The 25,690-nt window shown below is 34.8% G+C and overlaps 1 protein-coding gene across 1 annotated transcript; it reads left to right on the top strand.

Moving 5' to 3' along the window:
* The first annotated feature begins 3,394 nt into the window (after window positions 1-3,394).
* LOC111509821 (uncharacterized) lies at window positions 3,395-14,883 on the top strand. Its single transcript, XM_074174040.1, has 3 exons — window positions 3,395-3,650; window positions 4,628-4,875; window positions 14,462-14,883. The coding sequence occupies exons 1-3, from the start codon at window positions 3,635-3,637 to the stop codon at window positions 14,765-14,767; spliced, it is 570 nt and encodes a 189-aa protein (XP_074030141.1). The 5' UTR covers window positions 3,395-3,634; the 3' UTR covers window positions 14,768-14,883.
* Window positions 14,884-25,690: the final 10,807 nt, after the last annotated feature.

Genomic DNA, 25,690 nt, shown 5'->3' with positions numbered 1-25,690 from the left:
GATCAAATATCAAGGTTTCAACCACTGTTTTCTTCGAATAGTGCGTAATGCATCAGGAGTTCTTGTAACATGCTCGTACATTCAATTTCTTGAAGTTCCACTGTCCCACCTGCAGACAAAGTTCGGAAACAACTCCACAAACACATACTCCTGTTTGGGAGGTGAAATAATCAACATATTTCGGAGAGGACATGATATACTCAAGTTCAGGTGAAAACACTTCACCCTTGCCTATCATGTAGACCTAAGACTTTGTAGGAACGTGTGGCAGATACCGGACGGGAAAACAACAACTAGCCCAGCTAATGCCGCGCAGAAACCTGAAGATTCGAAAGATTCGTCGCAAATAACTTTCTATTTATGAAAAGCTGAAATTAATTCCATTTTGTCGGCACGACCACCAATTGAAGCGGTTTCGGAGAACTAGCTCTTCCTCAGTACCGGGAGGGTTATTTGAGATGGAGTGAATAATCCGAGTATATCCCGATTCAGTAAGATGTACAGAATGGGATACTCCTGTTGTCAAACTGAAAAGATGAAAATTGATGTCTGTGTCTGAGGGGCAAATTTTATGACGAACTTAATGGTGTAAGCCGCATATCGATATCTATAATCGTTTCTGAGTTACAGCATGTTTTTATATTCTGTGTGAGTTTTTATCATTCAAGATTATGTAGAAAGATTCATTACCATGCTTGTATATTCTGGTTGATTTCCGAGTTTTGCCGTGGTCGCTGTTAGTTACAATTTCCGAACGTTTCTACTGCAATTGCGGTAGTCATCTTCAGGCGTGGCGTGGTCGAAGTACTCTCCTTCACGTATTAACTAAAAATGAGTATCTTATTTTTGACATGTCATTCATAGTGCTGATTACCCGCACACGCGCGGGATCGCGCGTACTTCCCGCATGATTTGTGCGACATGGCTTCGTTTTGGCACCTTTTTTCAATGTTGTGTGCGAAATCTTTGGTAGATATGTTTTCTCTTCCTTTTTGTTGGAGTTTTTTGGTGTTTATGTTTTATAATAACAATATGTCGTTCTTTATCATAAAAGTATAATCAAAATAGATAGAAGAGGAAAAATGAAACAACTTTCAGTATAAAGGAATAGGCTGAGGCTTTTTTCCAACTCAACCTGGAAATAGCAATAATTAAACAATAACAAAGAAGTCGAGTTAACAGTGATACTGTCATGACAATATCAGAAAATTCATGCAACCGCTGCAGAAAATTCTTTTTGTGATGCCAAGGTCGGGGACGAACAAGAGACTAGACAAGTAAGTCTTTACAGTCTTTTTTTAAACTCATTTCATTATATAATATATGCAATCCAAGCCACAAGTTAGGAGTTCCAAATTCCACTCATCAATGTTTTTTTAAAGATTGTGGAAAGTTTCACACCCAAAATCAAGTGAAGAACATTAATTTCTCTGATTTTTTTTTTTTTGTAAATTTCACATGTTATTTTGTTGTAGTAACTAGTGTAGGGGGACAGATGTAGCTGAAATTGAGGATATACCAGTATGAATGGCCGCTACTTTACCTCAACTCTCTGTAGTTATCTTAGTCACTTGATTATGATGAAATATTGCTTTTCTGTGAGAAACAGTGCATTTATGTAATATTTTTTATATTCATCATTGAATATAGTTGCCTACGAAGGCGGTACAACGATTATAGCGATCATAAAATTTCTCGACACCATTTTTATAGTATCTACCATTTGTCTGCAGCCTCAAAATAGGTCTCAGTTTCGACGATCATCGGCGCTAAATTCTTTTCAACGAGCATTTTCTTGAGGTCTGAGGACAGGAAAAAGTCGCTGGGGGTCAGATCTGGAGACAGCAGTGGATGATGAAGCAATTCGAAGCCCAATTCATGCAATTCCGCCACATCGTTTTCATTGATGAAACAGCACTTTTTTGTCTTCAAATGGAGCCATTTTTCCACGATTTCGTCCTTCAAACGTTCCGCTAACTCTAGGTAATAGTCGCTGTTGATGGTTTTTTCTTTCTTTCGAAGAAAGTCCATGAATATTATACCATGCGTATCCCAAAATACTGATACCATAACCTTGCCAGCCGACTATTGTGTTTTTGTACACTTTGGAGTCGGTTCATCACGTGCAGTGATGCACTCAGGCCACATCTGACCCAATGTACATCCTCCCGAGGAGTTGTCCTCTTAAATCATCGTCCATCCTTTCCTTGTGTGCGTAACTTACGTAACTTTTTTAAACTCTTCGAGATATGTGTGCAGAATGTTATGTACTCCCATATTCAAAAAGTTATTTCTCCTACTCAGCAGGGTTTCGTTCAACAAAGATCATGTATGACAAATCTTGCATGTTTAAATCGATATTTCTATACGTACCTGGACAAGCAAAAACAAGTCGATGTTGTTCATTTAGACTTCCAAAAAGCCTTCGATCAAATAGACCATTACGTTCTTCTCAGCAAATTGACAAAATTCGGACTCTCTAACCAACTGCTCACTCTGATTGAATCATATCTAATAAACAGAAAACAATTCGTCGAATATGAATCTCTCAAATCGGCCCAATGCGTAGATACATTTGGGGTACCACAAGGTTCCAATCTTGGACCTCTATTATTTTTAATTTTTATTAATGACTTGGCAACCTCTTTGAATATTCCTAGCCTACTATATGTCATCTGCATATGCAATTGTATAGAATCCATTATTGTTGAGGTGATTGATCAGATGACGATTATTTTGATTCTGGTGTGAAATGATAGAGCCATGTTTCATCCATTGTCACATATCGACGCATATATTTGAGTTTTTCATAGTGGAACAGCTACAAACAGTACTCAGGTCGATTGTGAGCACGCGCGGTACCCACTTTGAACATAGCTTTCGTATACCGAAATTCATGCAAGATATGTCCAACACGCTCCTCTGATATCTTCAGAGCCTCAGCTATCTCGATCAACTTCACTTCGCGGTCATCCAAAACTATTTTGTGTCCTCGGTGCTGATTTCATCTCGTTTAAACCTAGCAAACTTCTTATCAACGGTCGATTTTCCTGGTGCAAAGTCTGAATAAGATTTGGATTCAATAGAATTTTTCACCAACACACGAAATTCTGTTTTATCCATTTTCTTCAAACTAACAGAAGTTGCTCCACTCAAAATTGTCTATCCCACAAGCTGATAGTCCGACAGCTGTGAAATTCGTACACATGTCATTTTAAGGTTAGGGTTAACTGAAAATCAGATAGATTCAATCTGTGTGTTAGCCTACAAAATTTTCACCTCATCTAGCAGTTACTTTATCCGCATCATCAAAGTTGATCGAGATAATATCATCTTCAGTTGATTGAAAACAATTAGAAAGATAGAGTGCATTTGAATAATGGAGATATTTTAAACAAAGAAGTTGCAATTTGAAATTGTTCAACAGTTTCAGGCCCAATCAATAGATGAATCTCTATTGGACTTTCTGAAGGAGTGGATAGCAACAACAGAAAAAATTGTAGACGACGGTCTTCTCTTCATCAAAAACATATCACGATATTTACATAACAATTTGGAACTCTCTTTAAATCAATTCGGCACCATCAACAGATTAGGAGTTAATTTCATCTGGAGTAAAATTGAAAGTGAACTGATGTCAATTAAACAAAGTGAGTATTGTTTTTAACTGGACAACAGTCTTTGCAACAGGTTTCCTTGGTTAAGCCGCGTTGAAAATGAGTGACTCCCAGACACTTTGCTGTTTGGATGTGGGTGGATAAGAAACATCTCCAAGACTATATTGCATTAACATCTGTCGGATAATTCAATATCCAACGTGGTAGTAACCGGGATAGTAGTTGTATCTCGGCAGGCATTTACCAGAACCTACAGTGTGAATGTTTACAAGGTTTTCACAAGGATTTCCTGTAAATGTCCCTGTAAATGTTTTTTTCAATATGTTGCTATGACTGTACATTTTTATAAAATCCATATGTGATTTGCGTAGAATTTATTTCTTCATTTTATTTATTTATTGTATTTCAATTTACAACTATATTATGACGTGCCATATGTACTAGCTACACTTGAGATGTTTAATGAATATTCTATTATATTCTATTCTATTCTATTCTATTCTATTCTATTCTATTCTATTCTATTCTATTCTATTCTATTCTATTCTATTCTATTCTATTCTATTCTATTCTATTCTATTCTATTCTATTCTATTCTATTCTATTCTATTCTATTCTATTCTATTCTATTCTATTCTATTCTATTCTATTCTATTCTATTCTATTCTATTCTATTCTATTCTATTCTATTCTATTCTATTCTATTCTATTCTATTCTATTCTATTCTATTCTATTCTATTCTATTCTATTCTATTCTATTCTATTCTATTCTATTCTATTCTATTCTATTCTATTCTATTCTATTCTATTCTATTCTATTCTATTTCCTTTCCTTCCCTTCCCTTCCCTTCCCTTCCCTTCCCTTCCCTTCCCTTCCCTTCCCTTCCCTTCCCTTCCCTTCCCTTCCCTTCCCTTCCCTTCCCTTCCCTTCCCTTCCCTTCCCTTCCCTTCCCTTCCCTTCCCTTCCCTTCCCTTCCGAGAAAAATCTAACAAATTTTAAATTTTTCAGATGCCAATACCGATCTTCAACTAGTCATAGATTGTATAATAAACAATAAAGGTGCTCTAAAAGATGTTCCTCTTCAAACCTCATCGAATATCGCAAGATGCATCGCAGGAAATACGATTCCAATAACTAATGTCACTCAATTCATTTGTAGTGATCTACAAAGAGTTCAAAAAGAAGTTAGAGCAGCGACAGGTCAACTAAAAAAATGTACGGGCACAATTGAGAAGGTATTCAACTGCACCGTTGATGTAAGTTGCAAACGTAATTTCGACCACCCTTCAACAATATATCTAAATATTTATGTTCTAGCACAATTTATTCTAACTGGAATATTAATTTTTTGAGTGGAATATAACTGACATTGTGTCATTATTATATGTACAGTGCGGTCCATATGTATGGAATAAATTCATTTTCAGCGTTATTTTGTACTATGTGAAAAAAACCCGAAACAGGTCGATTTTCATTCTTTAATTGACAATTCACAGTATGAAAATAGTATCCCCCTCCAGCACCCCTTCTGAATTATAAGCACCCCCTCGAAAATTTTAAATAGCAAAGAGGGTCGTGTGGCACCTTGTTAGAAAGGGAGTTTAGTCCTCTGTTCAGCAATATAAAGTTTTTTAAGTGTGGTGCAATCATAACTGAGAAAATTGATTTTAAGGATGTAAAATTTTGATAATTTCTCTAGATATCACAAAACTTTACGTAGAATGAAGATAATAATGCCACATAATATTTGGAATGTATTTTTCAATGTACTTTACAATTAAATTATTTGTTCAAAATGACCACCATTTAACTTTTTGACAATAACCGAGGCGATTTTGGAATTCTCGTACAACATTTTGTGACCTCGGGGGTTATTTTGTTGATTTCTTCCTTTATCCTAACTTTTAAATCAGCAATATTGTTTGGTCTATCAAAATATACTTTAGATTTTAAATAACCCCATAAGAAGTAATCGAGAGGAATCAAATCGGGGGATCTAGCCGGCCATTCGATAGTTCCACGTCTTCCAATCCACCTATTGCGAAAAACCTCGTTTAAATAATTTTTAACTGTACGTGGAAAATGCGGTGGAGCTCCGTCTTGTTGGTAGTAAATAGTTTGATCTATCTCATTTGGATGATTACCATCGGGAAAATGTATTTGTAATGTAGGCACTGAAAAATTAATCAAAAAATCTAGATGAACCTCACCCTTAACAGTGCCCTCAAAAAAATAAGGGCCAACACTTTTATTGTTAATCACACCAGCCCAAACGTTAACTTTTTTAGGATATTGAGTGTGAGTCGCACACATCCAGTGAGGATTTTCTCTGTTCCAATATCTACAGTTCTGTCTGTTAACTGTTCTGTTTAAATGAAAGGTCGCTTCATCAGAAAACACTATTTTGTTTATGAACTGCAGATTTGCGTTCATTCTGTCCATCATCAATTCACAGAATTCTTGCCTTCTATCAGGATCATCTTCATTTAACTCTTGGTGGTATTTTTCTTTATGCAAAACTCTCAAAATAGATGATTTACTTACATCATTGTCAGCGGCAAGTTCTCGAGTTGTCATGTGGATTTTCCCCAATCTCTAGAAGTACATCTAACTTTTTTTCATCAATAAATTGAACATTTCTACCTGGTTTTTCAATATTTTTTACATGTTCACGAAACTTTTTTCAATTTTGCTAATGTACACTGCGACACTCCTTTTGAGTTCTTGTTTTATTACCACAACCAATCATAATTAAAATGTCTATTCTTTGAGTCTCGGACAAATGAGCCATAATTAAATTTAATATTATAGTGACGTCTTTTAGTAACTTTAAATACCTATATGACAACAGCCTACTAGATTCATATCAATTGTTTATTTGGCTTTTTGTCTAATATTTTAGTATCTTCAAAGATTTTTTCCAGGATTCAAAGTTAGTAAGGAGCGGGTTACAGGGATGGACTGTTTAATAGATCAGGTTATTGTCAAGAAGTGAATAATGGTGGTCATTTTGAACATTTAATTCAATTGTAAAAATTACTTTTCTCAGTTATGATTACACCAAACTTAAAAAACTTCATATTGCTGAACAGAGGACTAAAATCCCTTTCCAACAAGGTGCCACACGACCTCCTTTGCTATTTAAAATTTTTGAGGGGGTGCTTATAATTCAGAAGGGGTGCTGGAGGGGGATAATATTTTCATACTGTAAATTGTCAATTTAAGAATGAAAATCGACCTGTTTCAGGTTTTTTTCACATAGTACCATCGATTGAACCCATTAGAATTGATATTGGGTGCTCAGGATCCGATGAAGTCGACGAAGGCCGTTTTTGCCTGGTCCTGATTGATGTAGGTTCCACCGTTCGTACTGACTAAATGTTTAGTTGTCTTTCTCGATGTAGCCAAAGCTTTCGACACTGTATCGCGCCATATACTGCTTAACAAGTTATCAGACAACGAAATAAGAGGTCCAGTGCTAGATTTATTTACCAGTTACCTGATTGGAGGGACTCAAAGAGTAAAAATAAAAAATGTATCAAGCAAACCCTCAATAGTTATCACAGGTGTTCCTCAGGGTACGGTACTGGGTCCATTACTTGTTCTCATTTATATTAACGACATTTGCAAAATAAAAAATCCCTTAGAGCCACGAAATATACCACTGATCTCACACTGAAAGTTCCTAGATTCAGCAAAACTCACACTCAAAGAAATATCTTTTATTTTGGCCCAAAAATATACAACAGCCTCCCAAGCGAACTGAAAGAATGTAAAATCTTCATAAATTTAAAGCAGACTCAAAAGCATATATTCTTCAACATAGCCATCTTCAAAATACTTCTTTCAGCTAACACTGTATGATTCTATTTCTCCCCCGCTCAACTCTATCAACAACAACAAAAAATTGCATATCTATGTTCACACTATTATGAATATGCATATATTTGTATTGTATTTGTATCGTTGTTATAAATGTAAATAAACACTCAAGAGGAAGAGTAAACAAAAATCTGATAATTGAAATGAATATACACATATTAGAAGCCGAAACTGTAGAAAAAAAGACATGAAAAATAGTTCACATATTTAAAAAATATCTTGTACATAAACATCCGATCAGAAAACATCCTTAAGTTCTTTTCAAATGCATTACTGATTACTCAAGTACTCTACAAAAACATCGCTATTCAGAGCCACACTTATTGATACATCCCATCAGTTGCAAACCGGAAAACTCTTCTTCTTTAAGATTTTTATTTGCTGTTTCTGTCTCAAACTTACAGATCTCTTCTGATTTTTAATCTTCATTTTTATTCTCAAATAACTCATCTAGATAGTGAATATTACTGGAGTTTTTTCCCAATACCAAACCATTATTTCAACACTTCGACACGTGTTTCGATCACCAAGTGATCATCTTCAAAGAGGAAGAGTTTTAATCTTCCTTCCTTCGAAATTGAAAGACCCAGAAGATGTTATGAATTGATTTAATGTGGTTTATTGCATCCCTTGTTCCAGTTGTGTAAAGAAGTACGTTGAACAAATGAGTAGAAAACTGAAAGATTGAATCTGCATTCTTTCAAAACACATCATTGACTTAGATAATGATAATGTTCAAATTTTGGACTTATGCAAACAACAAAACCAATCGTCCTACGCACTGGCGATTTTATCATGCTGTTTGCTCTCATGGTGTTGTCACTGAATAACAAAGTTTTTGTTTAAAATTGGAAATTTATTGATGAAATTCTGAGTTCTTGTATGTGAAGAGAAAATTGGACGATCTAACGCCACTTTTCCTCAATGGTGAGGTCATTCCATTTGGACGGAGGTGAAATATCTTGGCATTGTCCTTGATAAAAAACTCACCTGGAACGCTCACTTGGAAAAAGTTTTACACAAAGTCAAACTGTCTCTATGGACATGTCGAAAGATTTGTGGTAAAACTTACGGTTTAGGTCCCAAACAAATCAATTGAATTTATGTGATGATTGTCAGACCAATGATCACTTATGGTGCAATTGCCTGGTAGCCGAAGACTTCACAGGTGAAGCTATCTGGCTAACATTGATAGGACTGTGGTGCCATCAGTACTGCACCGTTATCATAGAGATCCTCTGTATCTACCTCCTCTCCACATTTTTCTGGAGAGAGAGGCTAGATGGACTGCATATAGACTTTGCATTGGAGTGATAACAAATTTCAGTACATCCTCAACTTCATGCAAGCAACTGAATCTCAACAGTACAACTCGATAACGAATATTAATAATCGCAAACTGGATCTAGTTATAACCAACTGTGAAGATTGTATCGTCTCGAAATGTGATCAACCTTTTATTAACATAGACGTTCATCATCCTGCACTTTCTATTTCATTGAACTGTCGTACTCCTCATATGAATGACTATTAATGCTATTAATACAACAGATGCTACTGAGCAATTTAATTTTCGCAAAGCAAACTTTTCAGCTATGTATGAACTGATCAGAACAATTGAATGGTGTGACGTTTCTGAATGTACTGACATCGACTCGGCATGTGATTTATTATATCAAAAATTATACAGCATCTTCTTACAAACAGTTCCACTGAGATCATTAAAAACACGTAAATTTCCCCTATGGTTCGACGCCCACGTTATCAGCTATATGTATAAAGAAAAAGGAATTAGCATTTAAAAACTACAAGAAATATAAAACAGAATTTTATCAAAATCAATTCTCGGATCTGACAAAAACTGTCAAAACTAAAATAAAAGCAGCATATAGCCAATTTACAAACTTAGCTGAAAATAATATTTTATCTGACAGCTCGACTTTCTGGTCTTTCATACACAGTAAAAAAGGTCATTCGCGTATATCGGTATGAGGTATTTGATAAGCCTGGGGATATTGTCAATGAATTCGTCAAGTACTTCATAAGTGTTGGTTTCGGACGAGAATATGCTTTGTGAAAATTCTCATGATTCTGATTTAGACACATTAAACATCCCTGACTTTTCTAAAATCGATATTATTACTGCTTCAAAAAAATTAAGAGATAAACCCACCGCAGGCGTTGACAATGTACCTAGTCTTGTGATAAAGGACTGTATCGACCTTCTCTCTATACCTCTAATAGGCATATTCAACTTACTTTTATCAACTTGTGCCTTCCCTGAGCAGTGGAAAACGGCTCTAATTTGTCCGATATTGAAAAAAGACGACTCTAGCGATATAAAAAACTACAGGGCAATTTCAATTTCACGTAACTTTTTTAAACTCTTCGAGATATGTGTGCAGAATGTTATGCACTCCCATATTCAAAAATGTATTTCTCCTACTCAGCATGGTTTCTTACAACAAAGATCATGTATGGCAAATCTTGCATATTTAAATCAATATCTCTGTACGTACCTGGACAAGCAAAAACAAGACTATGTTTAAATCTGTTTAAAATCTGTTTTTCTGTTAATCAGCTGTCGCCCCCATACGAACGACAACTCTCAGAAGTTGAGAAACTTGTGCGAGCTAAGGACTAACGAGGTCTTACCTTTTAACGTGTGATTCCTAACACGGTTTATTTAAACTTTCAAAAAGCCTTCGATCAAATAGACCATTACGTTCTTCTCAGCAAATTGACAAAATTGGAACTCTCTAACCAACTGCAAACTTTAATTGAATCATATCATATCATTTAACACAACACAATTCGTCGAATATGAATCTGTCAAATCGGCCCAGTAGGTAGTTACATCTGGGGTACCACAAGGTTCTAATCTTGAACCTCTTTTATTTTAAATTTTTATTAATGACTTGGCAACCTCTTGGAATATTCCTAGCCTACTATTTGCAGACGACCTGAAGCTATATTATAAAATCGACGACATTACTGACTGCCAACGTGTACAACATGAATTAGATGTAATCAAACTTTGGTGTAATGTTAATCGTCTACAACTGAACGTATCCAACTATAAAATAATATCATTTACAATGAAAAATCGAACTTTAACGTACGATTATTCAATCAACAAAACTACAATCAACCGCGTACATGAGATAAAAGATCTTGATATAATATACGACAGTAAATTAACATTTACAACACATATAAGGAATATGACTGCTGATGCAAATAGGATGCTCTTATTCATTTACAGAAATAGCAAAAACTTGAAAAGTATTGCCACCTTCAAATTGCTATAGTTTGCGTATGCCATATCTAAGTTAGAGTATGGCTCTGTGTTATGGAATCCAGTTTGTTTACGACTGCCAAAAAACATCAATTGAGAGCGTGCAAAGGAAGTTCCTAAAATACTTATGTCTAAAAGTTCATCTACAATACCCCACGAGAGGCATCGATCATAACATTCAGTTGACACGATTTGATATGACATCTTTGGAAAATAGAAGAGTTATCCTTGGTATAAAATTCCTGCATAGATTACCAAACAACAATATTGACAGTACGGTTGTTTTACCAAGATCAATTTCTTAGTACCAAGAAGTAAAGCTCGACACAATCTGATATTGTATTGCGAAGCATCACGCTCAAATATTATGCCACGATCACCATTGAATTTTATGTGCAGTAGCTTCAATAAATTCTGTGAACATTGCGATATTCATTTCAACTCTCTGAACACTTTGGTATTTTGTATCCACAATCACTTTTAATAATACTATAACGTTTGTGTCAGTACTGTTAGATTGCATAATTTGTAACTTTTTGTATTATATACTCAATTTTACATTCCTCTTTTGAAATTCTACTCAACTAGCAATTTCGTATTTTATAATAGTTGCGGAAACGTTTCGGAGAAAAAAAATTATAAAACTACATTTCTCCCATAAATGTTTTCAATGTGTTTATAAAACTTCTATAAATAGGAAATTGGCACCGTTTTATAAATATTATAGTTATTATCAATATTTTGTAAGGCCTTTTACAAACACTACAAAATAATTTTATAAACATTTTGGCAGTTACTATAAAATTTGTCTGACACTCTTGAAATGTAGTTTTGTAAAGATTTCCCTTACTGCACTTTTGCAACATATTTAAGCGATACCTATAAAATAATCAGAAGACAGTTTTATTAGAGTTTTTAAGTAGTTCCAAGTAGGTGTTATAAAATATAATACAGCCGAAAACGATAACAATAAAATGAAAAAGTGTTAAAAATGCTTTCTTGAAGACGCAAGAAGTGATTTTGTATTGGACACTAGGAAAATATAATTGATATGTCACCAACTGAAAACTAAGAAATATTAAGGTTGAAGCCATTTTAAAATTCCACTTTTGCACTCATTAAACTGTTAAAGACATTGTTTGTGTTTCGAAGATTGATATTTTTACTGCAAATGAAATTTTATTGACAAATATATAGCCTATGATTAGCAAAATTTAAGCGCGCCACTCATTTATAAATGTTTTCGGTAAAATTATTATTTATACAAAAATTCACTCTATCGAGGTATCAATTTTCTAGTCACAAACTCAACTCACTTCATTCTAAATAATATAATGTTATAATATTTATGTATTTTTCAGCTGTAAATATCACTATATGTGCGGTATTTCATATTTTCAACTAATTTCAGTATCCCGGATCGCTATCATTTAAAATGGCGTCGTTCTATAAAATAAATTGGTATCAGTAGCAGTTCAACGTATTTTAGCTACTATGTTACCCCTATAAAACAGTTAAGAAACACTTAGTTCTGGGAGTGATGGTATTGCGGCAGAGTCGGACTACTTTTAAATCTGTAGGTTTCTACAAAAGTGCTTGTATGCATGAAGGATTTCTCACATATAGTATGGATAAATATTATCTGTCGGGATGTTTTGGGTAAAAAGTTTCTTTCATCGATTATAAAGGCTAAACGATGGGTTTTAACCATTATAATACCCTTTTTGTGCTTTTTCGCAAAAAAAATTGAAGCACTAGGTTAGGTGGGATAGTTCAAAGTGTTTTTTAGTATTTCCAATATACAGGGCGACTCAAAGCTTCCAGAAAGTTTTTTTATGGATTACCAAGTCATTTCTTCGTCTATTTGAAGCACCTCGAACTGAATCTAAAACTATTATATACCCCCCAATAAATGTTCAAAATGGCCGCCATTGAGTTATTATTCATTTTATTGCTGAATAACTAATTTCCACCACGATATCGATGGTGTCCCACTAGAATAACTGAACAAAAATATTCTTACTAAACATAACTACAATTTTGAAGAATTTTTCAAAGATGTGATTAGGAATCGATGTCAGCTGGTTGTTCTTAAATGCTGCATTTTATTCTTGGTGGCAGCAAATATATATTAGCAAAAGCAATTTGATTTCATAACAGTTATATTACTGTTTTTGAATTGTAATTAATATACCATACTATAAAATAGTTGGTAAATTATCATTGAAGTGACAATATGGTAATGAAAATAAAATACCTAGTATCTGAAAGCATTCCAATAAAATAATTTCATTGAAGCTACATGAAACTTAAAATATATATAATATATATATATATATATATATATATATATATATATATATATATATATATATATATATATATATATATATATATATATATATATATTTTAAAAATAAATATATATATATATATATATATAAAATGAGCTCAATATACTTTTATAACTATCATAAAAATCTCGCAGAAAAGTGTTATAAAACTGCTACATAACAATTTACTTTTGTAGGATTATAAGTTTTATAAGTTAGTTGCAAAAACGTTTCTGTGATAATTTTCTGACTATTTCATAATGGCTTTTTAATTTTATTTTATAAACGTTTCTATGACAAATCTATAGAACACTTTTATTGCTTACAACTGTATTGTGTTCACCGATTATCTAATATAATCAATTAGCATTTTGGAAGTAATTATAAAATACTAATAAAATAAAACTGTTGCAACACCATGGAATTATAAACCAATTTTGCTGGTTGGGTAGTTATACGAATATTTTATATATACTTTGTTTTAGCATTTACTTTTATTCATTTCTATATTCCATTATTATAATATTTCATTCCATATATATACTCTGTAATAATAGCATTTCCTGTAACTGGGTACTCCTGATGGAAATAAATCGCTTTTTTTATCGCTTTGCGCTTTGCCAAACAAAGATTGAACACCTGCATGGCAAAAAGATTTATGGACTTCTGGCAGAATCTTCCAGGATTAGCTCACTCCAATTCACTGTCTCACAGGTCCATCACTGTCTAACAGGTCTTCCTACAAGTACGGCAGAGCCGTACTCTTACCATCTGACCTGAAAGACCACTCACCATACAAACTAATCGGCTTCGTTAAGAAGTGGTCGAGTGTGAATATCTCTGATCCACAATGAACCCTTGCGGGTTGCGGGTTGTCGAATAGACCCAGTCACTTTGGACTTAACCTAACCTAACCTAACCTTGTAATGGAATGGGAAATAAGGTAAATTATTCTCAGTGCTTTTTATTCGATATTTTGTCCTTTTTAAAAGGATTTTTCTAGTTGTTCACTTCGAAGGAGACTTTAAGAACATAGAGCGTTGAATGAATATCAGGTTGTTTGAAAATGTTTTTCTGTTTTGTGTTTTTGTAGCTCGATTTCACGAAGTATATTTATTCTACTGTGTCGTGGAAAAATTTTATTCCGGAAATTCGACCCAGATTGAGTGTTGATATATTTTTCCATTCAAATTGCGCAGTAGATGAAATGCATAGTAGATAAAATCAGTCTCATTCAACTGATATTTCAGTAACTATAAGTTGTGCTTTGACATGGTTCTCAAAGTAACTCTTTTGACTTTCATAAGGAAATCTGTTTCACTCTTTCAGGTTTTTCAAAATGTCGAAAACATCCTTCAGAAAATTCCCAATGAAGCTGGATACGACTGGTCCATCTTAATGTACAACTGGAAGAGTTTGGAAGAAACTTTTGAATCTTGCTCGAAATATGATGTTGATATGGCCTATAAAAAATTAATCAAAGTATTTGAAAATATTTCTTCTTGTGTTGTTAGCAATGCAGCAAACGGAAAAAGCTCTAATGATACCACAAACCGAAGCGTTTCGGCCTCACTTGGAAATAGTATTCGGTGGCTGATGATTTTGTTGATTCCCATTTTGATACTGACATCATAAGTATAATGATGATGTTACAAATAGGTGTATGTTTTATTATTATTAATGTCCACAAACCACACCTATGATCGTAGATTAAAGACATGTATAACGTAATTAATAAACTTTGACCATTCGTTACTTTCTTCAATGTCCGAATAAATTGAAGGAGTTTCATTGTTTCTGGTATTCAAGAATTCAGACAGTCTGCTAGCTCGCGCATTTTCAGTCGACGACCATTCAGTACCGCTTTGTGGATTTTTTTCACCGTTTCTGAAGTCGTTACCTCATTTGGTCCACCAGTGCGATGCTCGTCTTGTCAGCTCGTACGGGCTCGTTTAAACTCGGCTACTTAATATTTTACTGTTGTAAATGAAGGCGCAGACTTACCCAGAATAGAATCCAGTTCAGGTTTTATATTGGTTGTGCTGAGGCCTTCAAATAAAAGTATAGTACCAAATAACGATCATCAATTTTCTCCATTTTCACAAATTTACCGAAAATGTTCGGTATTGATGGCTGCCAAACAAATACTGTATACCTCAGCGTCTTCAAACTTGAAACATAGGCTTTATAGATTGTGCAATTTCTAATATAGCGATATTTTTCGAACAACTATCGCCATCTCTAGGTCAGGCCGCGTACATCTGAGACCACCCTGGTATTAACATCAGAATGCAAATATGACAAGAAAAATGGGGGGTTTCGTGCACTTCTAAAACTCTCATGAGAGGGTAGTAGACGAGTGGATGAGAACTGTATTGGAGGTCTTCGTCCAGTCTCCTAAAGACCCATATTATGCAAAACTTATACTAAGGACAAAAAACACCTGAACAAAACAATATTTGCTGAGAGTAGCTCACAGTTTTGATCACTAAAAATAGATATAGCCCCGTGAAAGGTACGGAAAACAGAAAAAATCCAAAAGCAAATTCCGCTATGCGGTTCTTAGCCCTATTGCTGGATTGTACAGAGTACCGCACTTTCTGGAAGGGGTCTTCACTCCCTTAATTATATGGATGCGATAATACATACTACAATATTGCGACCAGCGAATGATATACTTTCGAGTAATTTTCATTCTTTCGGGATGATTCCAATATATGGGATTAAACTCCTGGTAAGTGATATTCATGATTGTTGTGATCTTACTAGAGAAATATGAGCGGCATGAAATATAAAATACCTACTCAAATCGGTGAAATTATAGGAACCTAGGTACCTCCAATTACCGACTCCCTAATGATCGCGAGACGTTGTTCCACCAAAAAAGACCGATATCTAAAGTTGTCCAGAGAGGCAATTCGACAGTTGCTAATCTAACCTAACGAATTATTCAACAAAATCACTGTCGAAAGGAACACTGATCAATTAATGCTGCCTATATAGCGCAAATTGATCAATCGACAGAATTCAGCGTTCAAGAAATTTGAGTAATTTTCTAAAAAACTCTCCAATCTTTGTGTCCGAGAATTTCATATCGCCACAAAACAAAGAGTTTGTTTGTTTCATGGAAGATGGCAGCAGCTCTGGTATGCGATGTGGATGAGAGTTGACATGTATTCCTGGTTGTCTACCATCTAGGAGTCTTCTCTAAATTTTAGGGATGGGTAACAATTTCATGTGTGCTATTCAGTTTCAACGGCTCAAGTGCCATAAGTTATGGCACTTGGTTAATCTCCTAGGTTATGGCCCATAATCTAGGAAACTTTTTGAGAAAACCATTACTTCAATTAAATCCCGCAACAAGAGGCTATCATTAACTCCGTTAATGAGATATCTTTGTATGTTAACAAAAACATGTTTAAGTATAATGTTATGGAGCGGTCAATTGATAATCACACAGACTCGATCGTAATTACATATATCCCTATTTTTTTTGGTTTATCAAAATACGGACTTTGAAATTCATATATTATATTAATATCTTCATTTTTCAGTAAATCATTTTCAGGTGGCTTTCAATAGATAACATATGATATGTACAGATAAATTATGTGAAGAATACATATAGGTACACTCCCCGACATCTATGAATCGATAGAGTCACTACAGAATCGTGGATTGCAAAAGTCAATTTATATGAAAACATTTTCCTTTTTTCTTGCTAACGAACATATTATATCAGCATCATTCCTGTTTTTTTCACATAAACGCAGTTCTACAAATGAAAAAGCTATTAAACAATGAAGTTCGAGGTGTACTGAGTTGAACCTCGAAATGATTATCAGCCATAATCCTTCGCGTATTGCTGATTTGTACCGCCCTTGGCGGAATCAAAAGTGTCAAGTTACGTGAAAGTATCTATGAAGGAGAGACAAATCTCCAACCTTTCTTCGATGTTCTAGAGGCTATCAAGGTTGCTAGTGATGTTCGCGTCTCCAACCAATAGGTCTTCTCTGGATGAAATCCAGCAGTATCAGGGTATGCTTGGGGGCGGAGCTCCATACATGAGAACAATACTCCAAAAGAGGTCTGATCTGAGCTTTATAAAGCATCAAAAGTTGCTGAGCTTTGTACAGTTTCCTGGTTCGGAACAGTGTTCCAAGCTTTTGAGAAGCAGCCTTTGCAATTCCAGCGACATGATTGTTCCAAGACAAATTGGTGTCCATTTTAATCCCCAACAAACTGATCGAAGCAGAAAGCGGAATTGTCTGTCCTGACATTATTATATCCGGTTCGGCGACATTTATCTTTTTTTGGAGAAAACCGATGCCTGATTTTTCTTGGCATTGAATTGAACCTGGTCACGTTCACACCAATTCGAAATCACCTCTAGATCATCATCAGTATATACAGCCTGCTGCTGCAGCTGATGTCCTGGAATCCAAATGGAATGACGTCATCATCACAGCTATACATCGTGTAACATAAGTACGTTAAAATATTCAAGTGACGAATTCCTGAGACAATTTTAAGAAAAAAAGTCTATATGAAATTGTGTCCGAAAATTCTTCGTTTCGGAAATACAGGGTGTTGAAATTGAATTTTTTTGTTCGCTTTTTGAAAATAACTCTTGCAAAAAATGAGTTATTTGCACGAAATTCGGTACCCGAGGTTTTTTTGACGTGGGAAATCATAATTTCCTATTAATTTTCATGTAACATCTAGAGGGCGCTGCGTACGCTGTAATTATTCATTTCAAACTTCCCTAACTTTTTTGACAGTAAACTTTTGGTACTTTTCATGAAAAAACCTAATTTCCACACCTTTTTCAAGTTAAAAAGGTACACCTCCTCAACAACTCTGGAGGTGATCGTTTTCGAAATATTTACAATTTTCTTTTCAAAGAAAAGTCGATCAACATCCGCAAATTTTATCGAAAATCTTCTACACAGATAAGGCTAATTTTTCAAGAAATGGTATCATGAAGTTCCATAACAACCACATCTGGGCGGAAGTTAACCCACATGCAATAACGCAAACTTCTTATTATCATTATCCTTCAATGTATGGCTAGGCATAATTGGGAATTATTTAATTGGGCCCTATTTTCTCCCCTTACGTTCAAATGGAGATGCTTACGCACATTTTTTGGAACACGAGCTTCCCCAACTTATGGAAGATGTTCCCATTGGTCTCCGAAATCACTCTTGGTTTATGCACGATGGAGCTCCTGCTCATTTTAGTGTGATAGCAAGAAATTTTTTAGACGTAGCATATCCCCAACGATGGATAGGAAGAGGAGGCACTGAGCATTGGCCCCCGAGGTCACCGGACCTCAATTCCGTCGATGTTTTCTTTTGGGGACACCTAAAATCACTAGTTGATGCTAGATCCATTGAAAACAATGAAATGTTGAGGGATCGCATCATAACTTGCTGCGAAACGATAAGAAATACTCCGGGCATTTTTCAACGGGTGCGGAATTCTTTGATGAGACGAGCAGAAGCTTGTATTACTGTTGGGGTCGTCGTTTTGAACAGTTGTTTCGTTCAATTTTTGTATGTTTATTTTCCTAATAAATAACATTCTACTTCTCCGAATTATTTTTTTACAAACTCCGAAATGTAGAACTTTCTAATTGAATAATTAAACCTGACAATTTTTTTTTTATTTGGATTGAATAGGCAGTTTAGAAGAAGTCTGTACGGGTATACTGCGTATAAGGTTTGATGAAAATAACTAAAATTGCAAAAACTTATGACAAAAACCTACCATGTTTTGAAAAATTTCAACAATCTGTATTTCGAAAACTAATCATTCTTCGTTAAACATTTTATAGAAAAAAGTTGTTTATTTTGACGAGATCCACCATACACTTAGTTCTTGTAATGTTCTCAGCAACTTCGATATAAAAAATTGTAAATATCTCGAAAACGATCACCTCCAGCGTTGTTGAGGAAATGTACCTTCTTTACTTGGAAAAGGTGTGGGAATAAGGTTTTTTCATGAAAAGTACCAGAAGTTTACTGTCAAAAAAGTTAGAGCAATTTGAATTAAATTATGTTAGCGTACGCAGCGCCCTTTAGATGGTACATGGAAATTATTACGAAATTATGATTTCCCACGTCAAAAAAAACCCCGGGTACCGAATTTCGTGCAAATAACTCATTTTTTGCAAGAGTTATTTTCAAAAAGCGAACAAAAAATTCAATTTTAACACCCCGTATCTCCGAAATGAAGCATTTTCGGACACAAGTTCATATAGACTTTTTTTCTTAAAATTGTCTCAGGAATACGTCATTTGACTATTTCAACGTACTTATGTTACACGCTGTATATTGGATTTTTGTTTTTTTTTTATAGCTTTCTCACCGGCAGAAATTTTGCCAATCAGGAAAAGACAAAAATGGCCTTAGTCGACTTCACCGAATTCCGAGCACGAAACTTTAGAAACAACCCAAAATTGAGACAGCAACTTTTTAATTTTTTTCATATTCTCAGGTACCACTTCCATTTCTCGATAAGAAGTTGCCCAAAACTGAAAGAAAGAAGAAATATATTATGGAAAGAGCCTAATTGCAAAATATATTTTCAGTGATCGAACAGGAAATTGTTCGATCATGATTGAAGAAGATTCGTCATCGATGCAAGAAGTGATAGGTGATGGCATTGGCATTTATGAACGTGACTTATCAATAGATAACCAAATAAATCTATACAACAACGTTCCATTATGTGTTAAGTCGCAATCGCATGCTTGGGAATAATTATGTTCAAGACGTTCATTAAAATAAGTAATCAAATTAGCCTTGCAAATGCTGAGGCCAACATGTTTTCTATCTGAATAACGAAGTATAAGCAGGAGTCCGAACTATGCTGTTACCAGTAGTAAATCTTTCAAGTTGATAAATATTAAATATCAAAAATTGCCGATGAGCTGCCGCACTTTGAAACTTTGAAGTTTCCATGATCTTGAGTGATTGAAGCTTATGAAAAATTGATTCGTTAGGTACTCGAACAATTCAAGAGTATAACACTGTTACTATGAGAGTGCTTCAAAAGTTTTGTCCATTATGATGTCTTGTGTTTTTGTAGCTCTATATCTCAAACAAATTTTCATTTTGTACAACTGTCATTGAAAGAACCATTTTTAAAGGTTGTCAAGAGTATTAAAAGAGGATGTTTACAAAGTAGCACTTTTAACACGATTTTTTTGATCAAATGGCAATAAACAAAACATAATTATTCAATTTTCAAAAAAGTTTTATTATGAACAATAGATATAGATACAATCAAATGCTGTTACAAATGTATCATACACATTAATTACATAAATTATTTATGAAAATTAATATGAAAAGTTCAATTAGAACAACTGCTGATATTAATACCTTGCGATGTTGAAGAGCCTTGTAATATATGAACTATCTGAGTTGATAATTTCATGGGCATTAACATTTAATTCTTGAAGTGGAGAGAACGATGCTGTAACGCTGGAGCTAGCTGTCGGGATTATTTTTTCAGCAATAACCTTTTTATAAAAAAAAAGTTTGATCGATGTAACCCTCAGCTACTGTTGTAGACTTCCATCCTCCGTGCCACTTAATATCCAGGAGACCTTCTGAAACAGTGGGCTGTGTATTCCTTTGGTTTCTTGAGATTCACAAACTCAGCAAGGCTGGAGGGCATTTTCCCAAACGTGTTTATCCCAACTGGGTTGGCACTGCATTTATAATTTGAGTATTTCAGAAAAGACGTTGATGACTGAAAACAGAAGAGCGTAATTTGTAATGTATTCATTAAAATAGTCAATGTTTTTTTTTGACAATGCAAAAAGAATGACCTATTTTCAATAATTTTTCATCTGGCGCCTCATTCATAAACATCTAGACTTGTTCAAACGTGAGAGTTTTTAATTGTTCGCTCTAAGAATGCTATTACTTTAAAATATCTACTTGAATTAACACCGTTTTTAACGAGCGCACTCGAAAACTTGCATCCAAAACTTGCTCCACAGAGTTAAGAGTGCAATATTTTTTATTTCTCTTCTAGATAGGCTAAGAATACGGTTTCCTTCGACGTTTTTAAGTCTACATCAGCTAAAAAACTTAGAATATCCGATGTCGTACTGCTGAGCCGATTTTTTTTGGTAACAACTCAATTGAAACTCTTTTTGCAGCCTCACTCACTATTGTTCTGCATTATGTAAGACATTAAACAACAGCAAGAAATTTAAATGAATGTGACTGCAAATAAACCACGTGAGCTGTAAACCACACTGTTTGCTGATAACCAGGTAATATGACCACTTCACAGCAAATAATATAACTTGAAAATAGTCAACTGACTTTTTATATATATATATATATATATATATATATATATATATATATATATATATATATATATATATATATATCAAAAGGGGGAAATTCGCGGCTGCACCGCGCTGATGAGGCCAATGGCCAGAAACACGTGTCCGCAGTTTGCCTCCATATTTCTTGAGTGTCTTGTCCACGAATTTCCCCCTTTTGATGTATATCATACGCACTCGACAATAATCTATATCTATGTATTTATATCCTGGACCCGGAAGTCACGCGGGTAGCTATAGCTGCCTGCGTGGTGATGTTGGATGATGCCTGGGAATGCTGGGTCTTCTAATTGAAACCACAAATGTGCGGTTGGCTCCTGTTGGTGACATCGTGCGTATGTGATGTTTTTTCATTTTTGGTAACCAGTTGTTATACATCTTTGCAATTGGCTGCACCGCGCTGATGAGGCCAATGGCCAGAAACACGTGTCCGCAGTTTGCCTCCATATTTCTTGAGTGTCTTGTCCACGAATTTCCCCCTTTTGATGTATATCATACGCACTCGACAATAATCTATATCTATGTATATATATATATATATATATATATATATATATATATATATATATATATATATATATATATATATATATATATGTATATATATATATATATATATATATATATATATATATATATATATATATATAAATAAATAGATAAGTACTCTTTGATCATTCCCATATTGATTTCAATTTAAGAGCCACCGGTATACAGCTGTTTCAGCCTATTGGGCATCGTCAGTACCGGGCAGGCGGTCCTCGATTGAAGACAAAATGAGAAAAAACCAAGAAAGTACTTGATAAAAATAGCTGCGTAAACGCAAGCGAAACATAAGTGGAACCACCTATTGGTGTGACACCCAAGTCAACTTGCCAAGTTTTTATGTCAGTGTTGGTGGTTTGACCAATCAACCGACAACTGCGGTAGCAGAAATTTGGGAAGCTAACCTGAAATGCCATCGGAAAACGAATCCACATGTTTCTAGAAATGATATGAAATCTAGAAAGGAATTATTTTCCAGCAGCTTGACTGCATTAACCTTTCTAGATTATATATATATATATATATATACTCAAGAAAGTGGCAAACCGTAGACACGTGTTTCGGGCTTTTGGCCCATCATCAGTATGGTGCAGCCAAGTGTAAGGATGGGTAACACTTGGTTGGTATATACACTTGGTATATATATATATATATATATATATATATATATATATATATATATATATATATATATATATATATATATATATATATATATATATATATATATATATATATATTTACCGTACCGCAGCTAATACGAGGACGATCTGGATGTCTCTCATTAAATACTCTACAAACCTCTCTAGCACTTCTTAAGTCATCTCCCGAAAGGCGTACAATTTCAATTTTCTCTCTTACGCTCAATCTTGCAGCCATGACACAAAATAATTCGAAGAACTGTAAGGTGAATATTATTGACAATAGTACACTTAAATCTTTCACAAGTGGCAAACTGTAATATCATTTCCACAGCAACTAAGATTTAAATTGAGATATTAGGTCTTAGTTTTAGTTAATTTGCGTGAAAACTTGTATGTAATTCCGTTATTTTCATTAAACATATTTACGCTATTTGTTTTTTTCAATAAAAAAATCGCTAATGAAAAATCCCGATTTTCGACTAAGAAAAAATATTTTAGTATGCCCTGAAACTGTAATAAATATTTCAAATTTTGTCCCAAGGTAGACCTTTTAGTACTCGACATTTCAAAAAAAAAATATTGAAATCGGTTCACAACTTCAAATTTTAGGAGGATGTTTCCATTAAAAATGGGTCACACTATATATGGAGTAGTGTCTAAATTCACTGGACAGAGTATTACATTGTTTGATAGAGTTGTAAATAAAACTGCGAGAAAAGCAGGCTGTCGAGTGTTTTGGAATAAAAAAATTTAAATCAAAATAATTTATTCGCAGCCGCTACATATCAACGTACAATACATTGAACAAAATATAATAAAATGTCACGAACACTAATAGTACTAAAGAACAGACAAACATGTGTAACTCTCAGACAAGTAAATCAAAAATCAGGAATTCACTGATGGAGTAATAGACTTTTGCACACAGAAATGTTTTTAATTCTTTCTTAATTTTTTTTATGGTCCGGTTTTTTGAGATGTGGAAGTTTATTAATATTAAATATCCTTATACCTACATAGTCTAGAGATCTTTTAAATGTCTTCAAATTATGCTTTTTAACTGAAAGTGCATTTGCGTTTCTTGTAGGATATGATTGGTAATATGCTGCTTTACATATATTGATAATTTATATAGATAAATACAGGGAAATGTTAGAATATTATACTTTGAAAAAGCAGCTTTACAACTGTTTCTATTTTTAATATTAAAAATGAAACGGATAATTCGCTTTTAACATATGGACGCTCTTCCAGAATTTACACAACCCCCGATAAAATAACATTATGTGCCAAATGGAAGTAAATCAATACATAGTAAGTTTGACGGTTTCGTGTCCTCGAATCTTTCAAAAGTTTTATATCTCTCATGAATATAATTTAGATTTTTGAAAATGAGGAACGTATGTGTATTGACGAGTATGTGGAGCTGCCAGTTTTTAGCAATCGGTTACCAACCTAACTCTTCGAACTTGGGGGATATATGGTCGAATTTTCTCACACCATAAGAAAGACGAATGAAATAACTTTCTGTAACCGGGTCAAACCATCACAATAGAGTCCTGTTATGGAGAAATGAGCGAGTTGACCGTTGAAGTTCTGCCTCAGGAATTAATCGACTTGAGTTACGTTAGCAAATGTGCATCCATTGAATGCATTGAATGAATATTCACTGAGATATTGAAGTTCAAAGTAGACTCTTAAAAACGGACAAAACTTTTGAAGCAACAACCTATACTAAACTCCCAACCCATTAAAACGCAAATTGAAGATTTTTTATGTATTTTTATCTTTCAACATCAGGTTAGCCACTTATTTTCAGTCCAAGGATGTTCTGTTCGAATATGGCGAAATTCAAATGGTGTCACATGATTGCGTGTATACGATCAGTGTGAATAGTTCCACATTGAAATATTTGTTTCTATGATTTTTTGCAAGCAAGTACATCTTTGATTATCACAAGGAACTTGCTCATTGACAAACTTTTTTATGCGCCAAAAAAAAGTATCTATCCCTATTTCAACTACATGGTTCCATATGTGAAATTGAAAATTTTCTTTTACTGATATCACTGACAAAATTCTTCCACCATTCGCGGTTCGGGAATATTCGGTGTTCCTATAATAATAATAATAATGCATTGTTGCTACGACAGGAGTGAGCCCGCTCAAAGAGGATACATGGCGAGAATGCACACATAGTACGTCGTCTAAAACACATCCGGAGCATGCCGCTTATTCCGCCCAAAACCTCAGGGATTACGTATCCTATCTTCTGCGGCAGGGCTATATAACTCCGTTCCAGTCAGTAGTCGTACCAACGGGTGGTAGAACCACCTGTTGGGTCGACTGGTGGTAGAACCACCCGTTGGCACGACTGGTGGTAGAACCACCCGTTGGGTCGACTGGGAGACTCGCATCATACAACCAACGGAGATTATCAGAACACGCAGGGCATAAGATGGAGGCTAAGATCACGTTGGCGAGACAACACGCATCTCGTATCTAATGTGTAATGGTTTACAGATCGGACAACAAGCCAACGCCCACATTGCGGCGAATAGTCGCCAAACAACAACGTATCCATTACGCTTTGAGTCACGATGTGCTGCTGATCACCAAACAGCACTGCCCTTATCGGATACGAATGCTAGTGGCTGCTAAGAAGTTACTAGTGAGGTGAATGGGGAGAATCGCGGAAAATCTCACCTTCTTGCTCATTCCAAGAGCCTCCACGTGTTCTGGATAATCCGCCGACCGCTGATCAGGTGGAATGCTCCTGGAATGACATATATGAACACCCGCAACCACTCAAATTAGATACTTCAGCCCTAGCGCAGTCCGAAACTTTCAGCAGAGAGCTTCGACAGCCTGAGTTCAATGAACTGCGCAACACGATAACCTCGGAAGACGTTTGAACAGCCCTTGTGAGTTTCTAAAACTCTGCTGCTCCAGTCCCAGATGAGCTGACAACATATTGGTGGAAAAAACTACCAAG

The sequence above is a fragment of the Leptinotarsa decemlineata genome, unplaced genomic scaffold, assembly GCF_025532065.1.
Source record: "Leptinotarsa decemlineata unplaced genomic scaffold, Ldec_3_MD MMD2_tig00000505_RagTag_RagTag, whole genome shotgun sequence".
Lineage (NCBI taxonomy): Eukaryota > Metazoa > Arthropoda > Insecta > Coleoptera > Chrysomelidae > Leptinotarsa > Leptinotarsa decemlineata.
This window is presented reverse-complemented; position numbering and strand designations above follow the sequence as displayed.